Source organism: Lagopus muta, chromosome 8 (assembly GCF_023343835.1).
Source record: "Lagopus muta isolate bLagMut1 chromosome 8, bLagMut1 primary, whole genome shotgun sequence".
NCBI classification, from domain to species: Eukaryota; Metazoa; Chordata; class Aves; order Galliformes; family Phasianidae; genus Lagopus; species Lagopus muta.
This window is the reverse complement of record NC_064440.1, coordinates 29,790,154-29,808,676: the sequence shown is the minus strand read 5'-3', so window position 1 is coordinate 29,808,676 and position 18,523 is coordinate 29,790,154. Positions and strand designations below refer to the sequence as shown.

The following is an 18,523-nucleotide window of genomic DNA, read 5'->3' as shown; positions in this document are numbered from 1 at the left end:
AACAGTTTCTATTCGTTTCTGTTCATCAAATGTTAAAAATGTTTATACAAAAATTATAGTTAAAGGAGAGAAGTAATTGCATGTGTGCAACTTACATTGTTTCCTCAAACTGCTACATTTTGAATTCAGTTTTTCAAAAGCTCTCTTCATGCTATTTTCTAGGCTGACCTGATTGCTTTAGGGAATCAGAGAATTGTCCCTGAAAGAGGACAGTGTCCTTGTGTGCAAGAGCAGTAGTGGTGGAGGGATTCCATCAGAATCTCTTGTTGGCTTTGAAGAACATGTACCCAGAAAGTGAGAGATATTAGTTCATGTCAAGCCACGGAATCAAGAACAAAGTAGTCTTCAAATTTGATATCTAAATATTGGTTATAATAACAAAAACGTGCTATTTACATATTTGTAATAAGACATAGATCTATGACATCCGACCACAAATTCTAGCCATTTATTTTTTCAGGCTCTGAGTAAATGGACAGGAGTGTTAATAACCTATTAAAAAATTACTTATTCACTCTGAACTGATTTAGTTTGTTCAGCAGCTAAAACATCTGAAGTTTGTTTGCCTCACATTTTTTATAGCATTCATTTAGTTGTCATTAGAATACAGAAAGTTACTGACATTGTAGGGTTTTTCTAGAAATAAGAAGGCAATTGTTCATTTTTTCCCAGACTTTCACAGATCTTACTGCTATCTGACATCCAGAAACCCATTGTAAACACAGTCTGATACAAAGTAAACATACAAGCCTCAGTATCAGATGAACAGAACACTCAGGATTCAAGTTGTCTTCCAGACGAGACTTCCCAACTTAATTCACAGCAAATTTTCCATATATATATATATGTATATATATATATTCCATATATATATATATATTCCATATATATATATATATATATATATATATATATATATATATATATATATATATATATATATATATATATCAATTTCCATGGGACTTTATAAAGTTTGTGGTTTATTTTGATGAGATCTACAATTTTAGTGACTGCCCTGGGGATTTGATGGTACTTGCACATTTAGTAGATTTAAATTCTGTTGGTGGATGTGTATTCAGAAAGCAAAGGCAGTGTTGTGTACAATAACAAAATATGGGACTATTAAGGAGGTGAAGAAAATATTTTTGTTTTTTCCATAAAAAGAAGAAATGTTTTATTGTTTATGTGAGATTTTGCAGAACTTCTCTACTTCTCTGACATTAACTTCTATGGAGAGTTGTGCTAGTGGAATCTTCCGTAGAATGACAGAAGTTGATTATAAAAATAGCCCTTTTGATAGATTTCACGGAAGCTAACAGGAACAAAACAGAATAAAAAGCCTGGAAATTGGTTTACAGTAAATTAGATAAGGGTACTTGAAGGACATTTGATAATTAACACTGTATAATTGTGTTTAAAAAAAAACAAAAAAACAAAAAAACAGTGAAATGTTTTGTGGAAAAATATGGTCTTGACAAAAATTCTATTATCAGTTTATTAGGGTAGGCCAAAGTGATTAAATAGGAAACCAAGATCTGAGGACTGTTATTATGTCTGGATGCAAGTATGGGTTTTATAATGAGTTTTTAAGCAGAGTAAGCAAATTCATACTTCCTTATCTCTGTGTATAGGCAAAAACTGTACAACTGCATGCAATATAGATACCTAGTTCCTTGTGGTGTTTTTTTTTGTTTTTTTTTTTGAGTTGGCTAAGAAAGCTTGGACAATTATAGTTAGAATTTTTCTGATTTGAAAATATGAGGGATATTTTTTATTGAAAGTGTTGCAGGAAATGGCACAGTAATGGTATTTTCATAAAAACAATCAACTACATTTTTGTTTGAGTTATTTGAAAAGAAAATACAGAATAAGACCAGTGTTGAGAGAAATGAAAAAGATAGTGAAGAAGGCAGAGGTGTAAAAGTCAGCCTTGAATGGAAAAGGCAGATGGGGATTGGATAAAGGAACTGCAATCCAAACATTCCTGAGAAATGCGCAACAGCTTTTGCAAACACTCCCCTTGATAATTAGTGCCCTGCTTTGCATGTTCTGAGGGTCAGAAGGATTTTCAAAGCAGAGAAGGCAAAGGATTTCAACACTGATGCCAATTTCTAACCTTCTCAGTCTTACTGTAGTTAGGCACTCTGTAATTAATCAAGACATTAACAATATTTTGTAATAAACTTATGTCCACCTATTGCATAATGTAGAAATTTCTCCAAATTACTGCTGTCCCAGACATTAAACAGGAAATCAGTGAGTGCAGTGTCTGCAGCTCCTTACAAGGAATGAACAGTTCAAAATTCATAGCCAGCATCAGAAATTCCAGTTTACCCGGGTGCTTAGAACAATCCCTGTGTCTGTGCACGTTATTTCTACTCCTTGTACATTCATGAAGAAATGTTGCATATATATATGTCAATAGATAAATATTGATATCTATTAAAGTAGCATTTGAATAAGCATATGTCATTCAGGAAAATCAGACACAGAAAAATAGCCAGAAGTTTCTTTATGTGAGATGATAGATGGTCAGCAGACAGATCCGTATCTCTGTTCTTCTGCTGAAGAAGAATTTCTGAAGAAACTGGCTGATTGTTTTGTGAGTGGCTCTTTTGCTTTTTAAAGTCTCAGCTGAATAACTATGGCTCTACCAGGCCCTCTGCTTCCCAAAGTACACAGAGAATTGGGGAATAACTAACAACTGTGAAAATAACTCAGACATCCAAATACACTATCCGAAGCAGTCATCTCATGAGACAAGGCCAAACCTTTGAAAATCAAGGCCAATTTATTATAAAATTTGTAGAAATGTATTATTTTAAAATATGTTATATACAGAGATCTTTTAATAAACCTCTAAGAACCATTTTTTGAAAATGTTGCTTTGTGTCATTAGGGTAATCAGGGTGGAACTTTAAAGTTTTCAGATATTTCAAGACAGTTCAGGAGAAGAAATCTGTCAAAAAAAACCTCCTAATATCATTAAATGATTTCAGTTTCCTGAGATTGCAGATAACGTGTTATTGTACTTTTCATTAAGAAAACTAATTATTTATATACTATTTGAACGGAGTTTAAAAAGACACTTGATTTACAAATTCAGAATAACCCTAAATTTCTGAATGTACCGAACTGCAAAGGTTAAAGGCCCATTAACTGCTTTATGTTGCAAGATGAGCTCATTCCAGAGCGTGCTCTACCACAAAACCCTGGTCAATCCTTGTATTGATTTTCTTCAGATATCTAAAGCTTCTTTTATTAATTTGTCAAAACATTCTTCAGCTGGCACAGCTCTGAGCAGCTTAAGTAAAGCTTTGGTGCTGGGGTTTTTCTATTTCTGCAACCTGATTGATATGAAGTGGGGTCCTTTGTTGAAAGAGTAAGAAGCCTTGGAACAGAAAATGTGGTGAATACATACAGCAGGCAGGCATGCATTCCTTCCAAATGTTGGTAGTTGGCCACAGATGCTTACTGCTAGATGTAACAGTGTGTATAGGAGTCCTTCTTCTGCCTTCCTATCTCTTAATGTTATCTAGAAGTCATTTTTTAATCTTTTCTCTCTTTTTTTTTTTTTTCTTTTTTTTCTTAGCAATGCACTGTCTTGGAGGGCGTTTGCCTGCATTCCCAAGGAGACTAATCCACCTTAGATACAGTACGTGTAATTTTCGGGAAGCCTGAACTGCTTCAGTGGTAAGTACATGGTAATTCTCTTTGTGCTGACACGCTTGGGCTGTGGTGTTTAAACTGTGTTTGACACATTCCGGGGTTTAGCTTATGTGTTTTATGTCTTATTGAAAATAATATACTGCACTTAGTGATTGCGGAACAAAATGTCTTCTCATCTTCTCTGTTCTGTGACATTTGCCATAGCAAAGTCCTAAGAATAATTCTGAAGAGAGAATATTATTTTGTTCATGTGCTATTTCTCACAGAAATAGAAAATAGGACAATATTCTTGTTTACTTACAGTTTCTTTCCATGAATCAGTTCACTAAAAAGACCGTGATATATGTGAAAATATAACTCTTACCTACTGTAAGGTTGGGTAACATTTGCCTGAGTGTCTATGTATTTTGGTGTTCCACTATTTTATTCTAAGAAGAATGTCTTCAAAATTTCCTTCAAAATTTCACGTCACTAAGTTGATAGCATCAAAAGTTACTCAAGGACAAAATTTCTGGATTTTTATGGTTTGAATTATTTTTCACTTTTTGCCTAATGGAAACTGCAGTCTACACTTCTCGTGTACTTTCACAAGTACCACGTTAAAAACATCTCGTAAATGTTGAAGTGCTGCTGAAGATACTGAAAGGTGAGTTTTCCCAACTGCTCTTAATTGAAAACAGAATTTCTGTAAGGTTTTGGAGAAAAACTCTAAGTTCCCTCATTCTAACTTTGAGAAGATGTTGTTTGTTTTGTTGATTTTTTTTTTTTTTTTTTTTTTTTTTTTTTTTGTTTTTTAAAGGATAATACTACTTGCCTCCCTGCCCAGAGCTTCTTTGTTGGATATGTTTGATAAGATGTTCTTTTACCTATGTGGCATTTTGTTCACATTTAGTAAAAAAGAATATGACGTATCAATTGGAATGCTGCCTGTTGGTTGTCATTACAAAGCTACTATAAACTAGAATGCAAAAATCCTTCAATCTCTAAAATGATGATGCTGAAAGTTTTTGGTTGGTATGCACACACACTATACTACAGGGTATAGCTAAGTATGCTTGCTCATGCTATGCTTGCTCATGCTATTCTTCCTCATGGGCCTGTGGAGAGTGTGTTGAAGAATTCAAGTGCACTACAGCCCTAGATTTGCTAAGTCACATTCAGACCATGCTTTATAGAGCAAGCTTTATATCTTGCTGTTTCTCTGGGGTTTTGGTAGCTACCTCAGCACAAACCAATCTACTATGATAACTATTGTTTTATTGATATAACGTTACCTGCACAGAGAGGCAGGTATGCTAGGGCTTTACTGCTACAAATTTTGTGAGATCTTATTTTATATGAGAAATACTGTCATTCAAAATATTTTAATGATACCATCTTCAGGCACCAAGCTTTTAGACCGTGCTGTGTAGCTAGCTGTTCTTAATTCCTTCCAAATTTATCAGGAAACTTCAATTGTCTTGACATTTCTTGACAGTGTGCGTGCTGGCAGTTGGCTCTGTCAAGGTGCATGACCTATGCAGTATTCTGGAGTTGGGTTCTCGTTCCATGGACGGCTGCCAGCATGAAAAGCCGGGGCAGATCTAACATTGAGAGTAGTCAATATATATCCTAACAGAAGTTTCTAAACTTTGTTGTGATCTATCTTCATCAGCATAATAACAAAATGAAGTAATGCAATAACACACCATTAAATTTAATTAACCACTTGATTTTAATTACAAAATAATTCAAAAGTCTTACTCCAGTGGTATCATGTGGCAGCTTGTTGCAATGCACAGTAAATTTACCTTTTCGTGTTTTCCATCAAGCTTTCAAGGTGCATCTGTACCATAACCCTTGGCAGGTCCGACATCACTCCCAGTGCTGGACCACCTCACTGCATTCTGAGGGGTGTGCAAGAGAAAGCTGTGAGGCTGCTGAAAGTGAAATGATCTTTTATTCTGTTTTGTTGCATAGAACAAATATTTCTGTCAATGTTTTCTTCCTGATGAATAACCTCTGGTGTTCTCAGTTTGTATCTTGGTGTTCTCTGAAATCGTTGCACTCAGGCATATCTGCATGCATACATCTGCAGGAGACAACTCTAAAGAATCATCCTGAAGTCATCCTAGCTAAAAAAAATCAAGCAGCCACCAGCAAGAAACCACCAGGCAAGTTCCTTTATTTTTTGTCTCCCTTAGGCAATTGACCTGAAGTCATGAAAATGGAAAAATTGCTCTGAGAAGAGCATTCATGGACCAAAAAAAAAAAATTAATGTCTGTAAGCATTACTGTCTGTATCGTCAGAACTCTTAGTTTTTTGATAGATTTTATATTTCAGTGCCTGATTTAGCTTAAAACATAAGTATCACCAGCAGGACAGCTGTTTGTCAATTGCACTCATGCAAATTTTTAGAGGTGCTATCTGTTCTTACCGTAACATTAACTACAAGATTCCTCAGTAGTGTTTTCTACTCTGTATTCAAGAAATGTGATCTCATCAGAAGTCCAACCAAAAATGCAGGTGGCCTGAGTGTGGTGATCTGTGCTATTTGAACATCGATAGAAGATAAATGAATAAGCAGGATAATACTTTGAAAAGATTTACTTTTTCACTTGGTGGTGTTACATCTGTGGTTCCAAAGATACAAGTTTGACAGAACGCCAGTGATGTTTCTAAGAAATAACAGTAAAAGGCATTTGGCTGATGAGGATCAAAATTGAAATGTGTGGCAATCTTCACATATTCTTATTCAGTAAAAACAAAACTAGCTCAGTACCAGGATTAATGACACCAAGCTGAGTGGTGCAGTTGGTACAGCAGAAGGAAAGTATGCCATCCAGAGAGACCTTGGTAAACTTGAAAGGTGGGCCATGTGAACCTAATGAGGTTCAACAAAGACAAGTGCAAGGTTTTGAACTTAGGTCAAGGTGATCCCAGATATGTATACAGACTTAGAGAACTCTTTAAGAGTAGCTGTGCTGAGAAGGATTTAGGAGTCTTTGTAGATCAGAAATTTAGCATGAGCCGGCAGCGTGCACTTGCAGCCCAGAAAGTTAATGGCATCCTGGGCTGCATCAGAAGAGAGGAGGTTAGAAAGTGCAGGGTGGAGATTGTCCATCTTTGCCCTTGTGAGGCCCCATCTGGAGTACTGTACCCAGGTCTGCGGCCCACAGTTGAGGAAAGATGTGGAGTTTTTGAAGAAGGTTCAGAGGAGGGCCATTGAAATGGTGAGAGGGCTGGTGCAACTATCATATGAAGGCAGGCTGAATGAGCTGGGCTTGTTCAGTGTTGTGGAAGAGACAGCTGCAGGGAGGCCTCATTATGGCCTTCCAGTATTTAAAGGGAAATTGTAAACAGGAGAGAAATCAACTTTTTAAAAGATAGACAGTGATAGGACAAGGGGGGAGTTTTAAACTGAAGGAAGATTTAGATTAGATGTCAGGGGAAAGTTTTTCACAGAGAGGGTGGTGAGGTGCTGGAATAAGCTGTTCAGAGAAGTTGTGGATGCCCATCGCTAGAAGTGTTCAAAACCAGGTTGGATGGGGCCCCGGGCAACCTGATATAGCCCTCAATCTAGCGACTGGCAACCTTGACTGTTGCAGTGGGCTTGGAATTTGATGATCCTTGAAGTTACTTCCAATCCAAGTCATTCTATTATTCTATGTTTCTTCTTGTATCATCGTTTCATATTTTTAGAAACTGTTCTCTTTTCTTCATGTTACAGTTTGCCATAATGCAAACATGACACCTCATACATTCTCAGAGATCTAGAGATGGCATCTGAAACTATTCTTCACTCTGAAATTTCATTAAGCTCCCAAAAGATTTTTTTCCTTTTTCTGAGCAGTTGTTAGTGGTCATGGGTGATCTTGAGAGCTGGAAAACATAACAGCATGCAGTGCTTTTGTTCACAGTGACAAGACATAAAGAGGCACAGTAAGACAGCTTATGGGAAAGATAGTACAATAACAACACTGACCTCCTGACCTTTATAAATTAGGAAGTGCAATTTCTAAATCAAAAACAGGACCAGAAGTGCTGGGAATGGAAACAAACTTAATTCTCTGTTGTGCAAAAAACCCTAGATTTTCCTAACAGCAGGTCAGATTTTTAGTCCTTTGTACGTGTCCATTTGTTTCATAAATTCCAGACAGCTGTGTGCTTGGAATGGCTTTGGGAACAAGGACAACCAGGGGAACAAGGGAAGACAAGAGGAGAATGGCTGGGGATCAGCACTCTTTGCATGCCAAGGAGATGCTCCCTCTGGAGAGGGAGATTTGAATATTCCCAAATGAGGAATTTCTTTTTCTTCTCTCCTGCAGTTGAGTCTACAAAGTTGACTCAAGACACAGAAACTTCAAAAATCAATATCTGTTTATTGTCAGAGAAGAATGACCCAGACCTGATCTCTAGTCTAAACACCACTATATCTTGGTGGCATCCATCAAGAGATTTTTTCTGCTCCTACTTCTTTTAATTTTCTGTAAGCAAGATTAATTAAGTATTGTGGATCCTGGAACTTAACTGATCTCTATCAGGAGGTTAGTGAAACATCCTTTTGAGGATGGGGAGGTCAGCTGAGGGTTGGGAAGGTGGGATTAGGTATATTTTTGTTTCAAGGCATACTCTATTCCTTTACTCTCAAAATGGCTTCTGTAATTACATTGCTAGCTTACAGACTTGTTTTTCAATACAGCCTTATCAGTGTATTCAGTGCTCTGCCATTTGAGAAGAAATGTTCCATACCTTGTAACATTGATATAATCTATGGGAGTTCTTGAGTTTCCCGATGTGTGTGTAAAATGATCTGTTGAGAAGAACCCATTTTATATCCTGGAGTAAGAAGATTTTTCACCTCAAAAATACTACGTTGTTCTACTAGTAATGTATATTTTTTTGTATGATATTTATTTCTACTTTTCCATGACACGTAATTGTTAGGAAAGGATACAGAAAAAATTCTTATTTTGGAATATTTTAGAAAATTTCTTATTTTGGACAGGAAATCTCTTACTTAAGACACAGTGAGTAAATGGGTGTTGAATGAGCGTATCAATTATTGTATTCACACAGTAGTTAAAATACAGGTTTTTGGGCAGGCAGTAAATTTACATTTTATGTGGTAGCTTGTCTGGGGAAAAATACTTTTCTTGTCACAAGGGTAACAGGACTGCCCGATAGCAACCCAGGCCTGTTTCAAGGCAGTATAAATAGGGTTCTATTGCTGCTGTTGGAAAATAAAGCAATGGCAAACACTTAAGAAATACAGATTTTGTAAATGCATTAAATTTACAAAATTTACAATATGCATAGTTTTCACACTGTAAGACCCACTATATGGGTCTTTGGGGCAATAGTGGAGATAGAAAAGTATATGTCTTCAGAACATATAGATGCCTGTGTAAACATAATTCCTCACTGTGCATGGAAAGTCATTACAGTTACATAAAGTTACGTTACAGTCAGGTGATGAGGATGTGCTTACAGGCAGGCTGGGAATTTGGATAGGCTGAGGCAAAAGGAGTACAAAAAAGTAGTACAAAAAAGATGGAATTCAGTGTTTGCTGGAATCACACCACTGTTATTACGATTTGTGCTACAGAGTTCATAAGGAAGGAGAAGAATGCTTGTGTAGTATTTTTATTCTGTTTTCTTGATTATTTCTAACTACTTAAGCTTGTTAGCAGACAGCTTTGTTGTTATTATGGAGTGGTGGTTTTGTGGCATCTTTTTACCCAGATTTTCTAAAAAAAAAAATATGTTCCCACGCTTGTCTGAAGAGTTGCTATCAATATTGATATGTTTCTACTTTTTATATGTCTGAGTATAAAATATAGGACTTTCTATTCTATGATATTAAGACAAGAACCTGCCAGCCAATAGAGAGCTTAATGATAAAAGAGGTCCAGATCAATAGTATAGGAGTTCTTCTGTGCATGACAATGCACAACTTAATTCCTAACTTTTGCCATTTTCTGATAGCAGACGCATCATGGGCTCTATGAGAATACATTAGAGTTAATAAGAGAGGAATGCATGTAACGAGGTCAAGGATCAGAAGAGATCCCATAGAACAGATGTGAGGAGCCAGCTTTCAGGCCACCCAGCAGCAGCAGGGCTGGTCATCTTCCACTCCGCTCAGAGAAGCAGCTGAGCGCTGCCTCTCTGTTCTAGGAAACCCATGTGCTCTTTTGACACATGGAGCACTTCTGGTCCAGAAGAGAACATCATACCCATCTCTAGCAGCCACTCAGGGAAAACTAGTCCAGTGCTGATCTTTGAAGACCAGAATTTCATTTTTTGTTTTTAATCTTTTTTTTTCTTTTTAATCTTTTTTCATTTTGAAGACCAGGATTTCATTACTCGTAGAAGAATCTTGTATTGCTGCATTCTCTTTGACCTACTCGTGTCTTCATTTTCCTTCATTTTGAATAGATTTTTCTAAAAAAACATTTTTCCTTGCTAATTTCTTCTGCTTTGAGTCTTGTTAATTCCAAACAGATCAAGAGTTAAAATACTTAGTCCTGTATTCTTTTCTTCTTTTTTTTCCAAAAGATGAGTCATATGAGTATGGATAGCCTTCTGTTACTCTTTAGTAAACTCAAACAAGAATATTTATTCCCTCATTAGAAAAACAATAAATCAGAGAACCTAAAAAATGTGGAACAGTAATTTGAAATAATTCCTGCCTGTGTATTACAGTTGTTGTTCTTTTTTTGTTTAGAAGCTGCAAAAAAAATCCCAAAAAACTTCATAAAGTGTGCAGGATTGCTAGTCCTGAAACCTAAAATCTGGAACCTTTCTGTTCTGAGGTTCCATATGAACCAGCTGAAGTGCAGCACGCTTGAGTGCTGTTGGGAACTCCGTGTACTGCCTGGAACTGCAGAGCTTTGAGTTGAGGCAGCAGAGCCAACAACACAGTTGGGCTTACCTGGTGCACCCCTGCTTTCAGCACAGATTCTGTGCTGTAGGGATTACCTCCTGTGTATGCTAGTGTGATCTCAAGCTGCTCTCTTGACATAATTGGAGATATAGGAGAACAGAATTTCGGCAGTCATGTAAAATCAAATATAGCTCATCAACTCACAATCAAATTTATTTTAAGTTGTTTATATACTTTCTGCTATTTTTCTGTACTTTTGGTGCTCATCAAACAGCTATAATATATAGAGTGCAAAAGTCTTACCCAGAAATCCTACTGAGTATTTTCTTAAGTGGGTGGAATTATGCTATTTCTTTTAAAAAGTGAAGGTCTGTTTTTTTTTCAGTTGTACAGTGGAAATCCTGAATTAGAGATGAATAGAAAGGATTCCTTGCAAAGTAAGTCTGACACCTCAGTGAAAAGGAGGAGCATCTTCTCCAAGGCAATGCGCCAGTGTTCTAATTTAACAGATTTCATCATTGGCGACAAAAGTAGGTGTGTGTTCAGTACAAAAACCACGCCCTGGCCACAGATCTTGAATTCCCAGCATTCGGTACACCCAAAGGTCATTAAACTCATTTGGCTCGCATTCCTCCTGCTGTGAAGAGAAAATGCTGTGGGTGCTGTCTGCTTCACCCTAGTGCAGTCATAATGTTGGCTCTACTTTAAGAGCCTTTACAGCTGTGCTGTAAGACAGTTAGTTCCCAACATGACTCAGAAGAAGGATTTTATTTAATCTGCAGAGGACTTCTGCAAAAAAAAGAATTTTAATTTTTGAAAAGAGTTGAAGCTGTGCAAAGCTAAAAGCAAAAGAATGTGAAGAAGAGGCTCATCTCAAAAGCATATTTCCCGTTGTCTTCAGAAATAATTCCAGTGAAATGGAAAGATGGGAGACTACCTTAATTCCTGTGATTGTTCTATAAGTAATCAGTGCTTTATCTGTAGTTTGCATTACTTCTAGGGCATAAAGAAAAATAATTAAAATCGTTCTACGTATTGGGCTACAGCTCGGTACATCCTCACTTGATAAAGAGGAGGGGCTTAAAGTGCTAGGAGATTGTTTGTTTTGTGGTTTTATGTACAGCTTTTCATATAGATCAACTGTTTCTAAAGGATGACCTGGAAGAGAAAACTGTGTAATAGATGTATCTTAGCAGTGTGTGTTTGTTCACTAAAAGTACAATCCAAGGAAAATAGTAGTCCATGAAGGAAACTTTGAAGACCTTAACCCAGACTTTGGTGATGTGGTGTTTGAGGAAACTTCCCTAAACAAAGTATCATTTTCATTTTTGCTTGCTTTTGCCTTTGATCATCATTTGCTCTATTTTCAGCTTCTTACTTCTTTAAAGTCATATACCCCTTTTTCAATTCCACAATTCTCTACTGTCATTAAAGTCTTCTCTGAACAAAACCAAATTTCTTGTTTCTGACATAGTGGTAATTCTGGTGTCAAAAATTGAAGACTGACTGTTCAGATTAAGTGCTTGGATTGACGTGTCTTCCATGTTATCCACAGTAAAGAGAAAATATCTTCAATAGCAAATAAGTGTTCCAGATTCTCTGTAAATGTGAATGTTCTGATTACAATATGAATACTTTTTTCCAGTTTAATCCAGATGCTGAGACATTACATTCCCGATGAAGAGAACTGCCCACTAAATACTCCTACACTACCTGCAAGACTCAAAAATCAAGATAACTGGGTTTTTTCTCCTGCAAAGAGGATGTGAAATGGAGGCCTCTGCTCAGGAAATGCCCATGAGTACTCAAGGCAAGCTGTAGCACTGTCTGTTCAGGTACTTAAAGTCAAACAGAATTGTGAATGTCCTATAAGAAGGAATTGATTCATGGTAATTAAAGGCAATTGCATCATAGTTTTACAGTAGTAGTATAAAAGGGAGTCTACACCCATTGTTATGTGAAGCTAGCGTTAATGAGAAACTCCAGCAAAGCTGATCATTGCCATTCATTGATGAGACACAGCAAAGGTAACACTTTTGGAGCTCAAGGAGGCTAGTGCCCATGGGTAATTTTGTTTTTTTATGTAATCATCAAATGATACTGGTTATTTTTCTATTCGGGAACCTCATAATTAATTTCTGTATGAATTGAAGCATGAAGATTGGTTCCACAGTGCCTACTGGAAATAGCATGTCATGAGAAATATGGCTTCATAGTCTGGTTGGAGTGTAATTTATTGTAGAAAGTGAACAATCCAGGTTGCCCTCAATTTTTTAAAAAGATAAACTCAGGAACTGTAAGAAAATATTTGGTATTGTCAAATGGGCAGAAGAATTCATAGAATTCTATATGAAAGTGCCTTTAAGTCAAAGACCACGGTCAAACTTCTTGCATTTTTCTTTGGCTATTTCAGTGTGAACACTTACCATGTAATAATCATGAAATTCCATGTACATTGAATAATTACTGTGACAAACATGTAAGGGTTAATACAGAGAAACAAAGTGCCAGTAGAAAACTGATCTGAGTACAATTTTGATAAATAGTTAATTCAGTTTAACTATCATTGCATAGCTGAGAATGGTTTGAATCCAATGTCTAGGTTCAATTAACCTCATAGAGATGGGCAAATACAAAGCATTTTGAGCCTGGATTCAAGTTTGCACTTAAAAAGTTTTGATTTAATACTTTAGTCTGTACCCTTGGCCATGTACAGTTGACCCATTTTTTTATACCATACTCCACAAAGATACAAGCCATTTTGAATGCAGGGGCAGGGAACTACAGCAAACAGTTACACAGATAGTCACTGAATAAAAGTTCTGCTAACCCATGCAGAAAAGCAATCGGAAGATGTTTCTTTGGGCTGGTCCTGTTATACATCTCCATTGAAGGGCACCAAACAAATCAGTCCAGTTATTAGTAGATACTGTGGTTCTGAGTTGCGTCCTGAGCATAACTTCAAAAGAAGAGAAAGTTTACAGCTTACAGGCATACGCATAAAGATTTGAAGCATTTTAACTTCCCAGCCAGGGTAGCTCAAGAACAGGTGGTTACCTGTTTGTTTATTGCAGCTAGTTGAAATTTATAAGCCAAATAACCTAACCTATAATGTAGCAGGATACTGCATATGAAAAACTAAAGCTATCTAAAATAACCCTGCCATCCTAACACAGATACAATGGACAATTTGAAAGTACTTAATTCATTTTTAAAAAAAAAAGCTGTGCGTAATACTTTTGGAATACATGAAGCCATTCATGCCTTATGAGTGTGTAAACACAGAAGAGATCCTTTGCACATGTCAAAAGTGGCATTAAGTTAAGACTTCTTCATACTTGTTTCTGTCTGCCTTGCCCTAAGTGACCCAGGAAGAAGAGAACTTCTCCATTAAAGTGCAAATTTATTTCAGATAAATAGGTTTTGAAGTAAGACCCAATGCCTATCAGATTAAAAGATGCTTTGTTGGATTTTTTTTGTGCATACAGAAACATTAATCCATTTTTGGAATTTGGATTTTTGGGATCTTGGGATATAATGTGTAAATGCATTTTGATTGACAAGAGACAGTTCCCTAATTGTAATCTTAGCAATACTTAAGAGTAAATGAGTGAGCACTCCTGCAGTTAACCAGCTGGAGTAAATTAACTGAGAATAGTAATTAATTTGATTGCTGATTTGTCAGAGGTGCACACTGACATAGCTTTCTGCATTTATTGTGGAGTTCCCCAAACTTTTAATTAAAGCTACATTCTAAACAAATCTACATTTGTAATAAAATTTGCTTAAGGCATCTGATTTGGGAAATAGCTTTCTATGTTCTGATCCTCCTTGTTCTCAGTGAAGTGTTACGTGGAATAAAGGAAGAAATGAGGCTAATAAAAAATAGATTATTTTCAGCTCTGCCCTCCTGTTTGAGGAGCAGACAGTAAAGACAAAGATGGTGTTTGTTCTGCATTCCTTCCAAATGCAATAATAATATCATAAAGCTGAATTATTTGAAAAGTATTAGTTTGAGAAACCAGTGCCTCTGAATAATAATTTTTTAAATTGCTTTTTATAATGTGACATTTCTCCCAATGTCACACTAAATCCTGATGTGAGAAAAGCACCGCAACAGAAGTGTTGCAGTTTTTAACCACTCCCCCCCCCTCCACTAACTCCGATGGCTCCTCAGCAAAAATACCTAGGTATGCATAGCTGAGATTTCTCAGTTTGTGGGGTCACCTAAGGTGCTCACCTTTCATTTCAAATGGGGCACACTAAGAATTAAAAATTCTGTTTGGGCTGTACCCAGTGACTGCTAATTTGCATGAAAAACGCTTTGCCCCAGGGAGGTTATGGCTGGATTCCTTTTCTCGCATCCATACATCTCACACACAGCGTGCACTAACTGCGCGTGTATAGGCTCAGCATGAACTTCAGGCACGCACAAAAGCTCCAGATGTGCTGTGTATCTTGTTTAGTTGACTTTATTCTTCTGTAAAGCCAAAAGAAATATTAATCATTCATTTAGTGTTAGGGGATGGGTCGTCTTCTCAAATTTCAGTAAAGGGGGTGGAAAAGTAAAGTAAGCCAATTTTTTTCCTATTTAAGGCCAAAGCTGGGGAATGCTTGTGGCTGAGTTCTGTACATGGCCCGGTGCTGGAAGGGCAGGGAACAACCGATGTTGCTAATTTGAATAGATTTTTCTTTCCCCCCCATTTTTCTTTTTGCACAGAGAGTCTCATGTCTAATATTTAGACATGATGAGCTTTGTGCAAAAAGTAAGTTTGCTCATTCTTGCCGTGTTTCAACCCTCAGTTATTTTGGCACAACAGGACGGTGAGTAATTCAAGTTTCTTATGATTTAATGTTTTTGTTTTATTTTTTATTTAAACCAATCATTTTAATAGCTGGTAAGAAACATGTACTCACAGATCTCACCAGAACACTTTTCCTCCACTAACCCAGCAGTCAGGCAGTGAACGCTGAAGCTGGAAGCTCCAGGAGTGTGCTTTACCCTCCTCAGTTTGCTCTTCGCTTTGCTGTTTTTCTGTGGCTAAGGGAACTGTGCGGTGCTCTCTGCCTGTGCTGCATTTCTTCTTGTTCGTACTTGTTTTCTTGTTACAGACATTGAAGAGTTTTGTGACTGTTGCCTTTAACTTGGAATAGCATTTGAACTGCTGACTGGGTGCTGTCTGGAAGCTATTTGTCACAAGTACTAAGTCTTCGCTTCCAGCTTTGTATCTGAAGCTCTTCTTTTGTACTTGCCTGTTTTTCCCCCCCGGCAGCATGAGGCTTTGTTTAAGCAATCTGTGCACAGAAAACAGCCTAAAAGTTCTCCTCATTTGTGATGAGGTAGTTTTTTTTAGAGTGATACATGAAAAATATGTCACTGTGCAGGATTTTTCCTTTGACATAAAGCAGGGGTGTGAAAGAATTCCCGCAGCTGCGACAGTTTCTGTTGCACATCTGCAGGCTGCTTTGGTCCCTCCTGGGACTGACCAGCGGCTCATGGGGTCTAGGAGTGTGAGCGGGTGTGTGTGTGTGTGTCCACTGAGCAGCCATGAGCATGGAATTTGGAGGGAGGAAAGAAATACTTCATACTGGATGATTGAGCTTACTGTGGAGATAAGCGTGGTATCGTTATTATCGTTATTTAAGTTAAACAACTGACATTCCACAAGTATATCTGACCTTTTTTGGATGTGTTCTGTTCCTACTTGCCAAGCAGTTTAGACCAGACCTTCCTTAAGATAAAGCATTTCTCTTTCTGGTAAATATAGAAGATCTGCAATGTATTTATTCCTGTATTAAGTCAGTGACTAACTTCACAAATCACTCGTTTAGTGGCAGCCAGATAAGCTGTAGCAAAAGAAAGCCAAATGCCTTTAAAACCACACCCTTCCCTGGTCTGTATGCTACAAATCATAAAAATTACTCCCTTAGCCATTTGATGGCATACCTACCTGCCTAGGCCAACCTGGAAAGGAGGAGGATTCCCAAGACCAGCAACCAGCTCTGGTTGCCAGATTGCATCGCCTGCAGCAGCAGGAGCAGCCCTCCTCACCGCGCTGAGGGGCAGCTGGGAAGAAAGCTGTCTTGTGGGCAAGAAATGTGCTGTACTGTACACTAGCACTTTTCTATTTCTGTTTTTCCGGTATACACTGCTTTCCAGTAATCCTCAGTGATGACAATACTGCAAAATTTGAGCAAATGCATGCATTGAGTTCTTTCTCTGCTTACAGCAGAGGGAAGTATACGTATATAATTTGTATTAAATATGTGTTGCATATAATCTCTCTGACTTCAGAGGGATAAGGATTATCTAACATAAAAAGAACAAACGTCAGTTTTATTTATTCCAATGAAGTGAGCCGTCCTGTGTGTCAGGTCTCTTTCCCTCACTCTGGTTGCGTCCCTGGACATTTCTGAAGTGAAACACATATTTGGCTTAAGAGATTATATATCTGGGGTAGAAGAACAATATACAAATGAAGTGTGAGGGAGTACTCTCCTTTCCCTCCTACATTCCCATTTCATGGTGTAGTAACATTTCCTTACTGGGCTCATTTCCATACTACTTACAAAGATGCAGTTACACAGAGGCTGATAAAATGTGAGTTATCCCTTAGTATGTCCAATGCTGTCCTCTCTTTGGAATGCTCCTTTCCACGCTGCTCAATTTGCTTTTCTCACGAGGAAAGAGACTATAGTTGTTGGTTATTGGCATTGTGAATCCACGTGCAAGGCAGCGATAGACTGGGAAACCACATTTTCCACAATTCAAAATAGACTTTCCAGACATGCTAAAATGCTCTCTCTTGTCAAGAAAAATGTTAATATGGTTAGTATCAAATATAAGTCAATAAAAAAATTTTCCTTTCCTTAGGAAAGCCTGCCAGCAGACAGGACTTGGAAAGATATTAAGGAAACTGCTCAGTATGCACTAAGTTTAGGATTGTCAGATGTACCTTTGGTCTGTGTGTTTCTTTGAATTGTTGCAATAGATGGAAAGGCAGTTTGAGTACAGCTTCAGATTGAACTTCTTCAAAAGCTTGGAATCTGGATATTGTGGAATAAGAAATTCTCTGCAGCTTCCAAGAAGAAAAGTTATGTATCCTGTTAATCCATTTCAGCTTGTAAATGGAGTCAGTTTGAAACAGTTCAGGTTTTCTGAAGTGTGTTGTGTCTTGCGAAGTTCTGAGCATGTTTAGGCTGAAATGTCTGCTGGCGGCTGACAGCTGGACTTCAGGCATGACCAATGCCAGAAAGGTGTATCAGGCACCATCATTTGAAGGCACGTTTACCTGCTGCATGTAAAAGTATCAATAGCATTAGAACTCTAAATCCTTTTTCAGGGAAGAAATCCATCCCCTATCCAGCCCACGTGACTTGTGTAACATGTGTTAGTCTTCAGGCTTACGTTCATCATCAACTTAGGCATGAAGAGTCAACAGGGACAGTGACTTATAGAAGACGACATAAATTTTGGGGAACTGGCTGGATGACTTGGCAGATTCCACATGCTACAAATGAAGCACGTGCACATCCCCTCTCACAGTCCCAGAAGGGAGCTAAGATGGACCTGGGCCTATCTTAGCTGCAGCCAAGATGTGTAAACGCCACCTGAGCGATCTGTCGTGTAACGCTTCTCCTAAGCACACCCAGCAGTCCATGAGGAACTTTGTTGAGGTCATCAAGAAAACACATCTGCTCTAAAAGCAGGGAGAGACCAGAGTCAGAAACCCTTCATTGTTATTCCATCTAGGTTTTTTGTTTTAATGTAATATAGTGTTTTCATTGTAATGTATTATCTTGAACATCCGGTCAGGAAGTTCATTTCTGAGATAATGATTGAATCTTTAAATATCACAGGGAAGACTTATTGAACTTCCTTATTAGTTTGAGTTCAGAGTTACAGGTTTAAAATAAAATCTGTTATATGTAGGCTTTAGGAGGCAGCGTGCTAAGAACTCTTTATGCTGAGTCCCTGTTTG

The 18,523-nt window shown here is 37.6% G+C and overlaps 2 protein-coding genes across 2 annotated transcripts in view; both read left to right on the top strand.

Annotated features, from left to right (window-relative positions):
• The window catches only part of GULP1 (GULP PTB domain containing engulfment adaptor 1), a 273,935-nt gene extending 270,239 nt beyond the window's left edge, over positions 1–3,696 (top strand). Inside the window, exon 16 of the transcript XR_007378704.1 lies at positions 3,596–3,696. The gene's annotated coding sequence lies outside the window, so the exon portion shown is untranslated. The remainder of the gene's footprint in view (positions 1–3,595) is intronic.
• Positions 3,697–15,139: 11,443 nt separating this feature from the next.
• The window catches only part of COL3A1 (collagen type III alpha 1 chain), a 51,943-nt gene continuing 48,559 nt past the window's right edge, over positions 15,140–18,523 (top strand). The window contains exon 1 of the mRNA XM_048952727.1: positions 15,140–15,365. Coding sequence (XP_048808684.1) covers positions 15,287–15,365 — 79 coding nt within the window. The 5' untranslated portion in view covers positions 15,140–15,286. The remainder of the gene's footprint in view (positions 15,366–18,523) is intronic.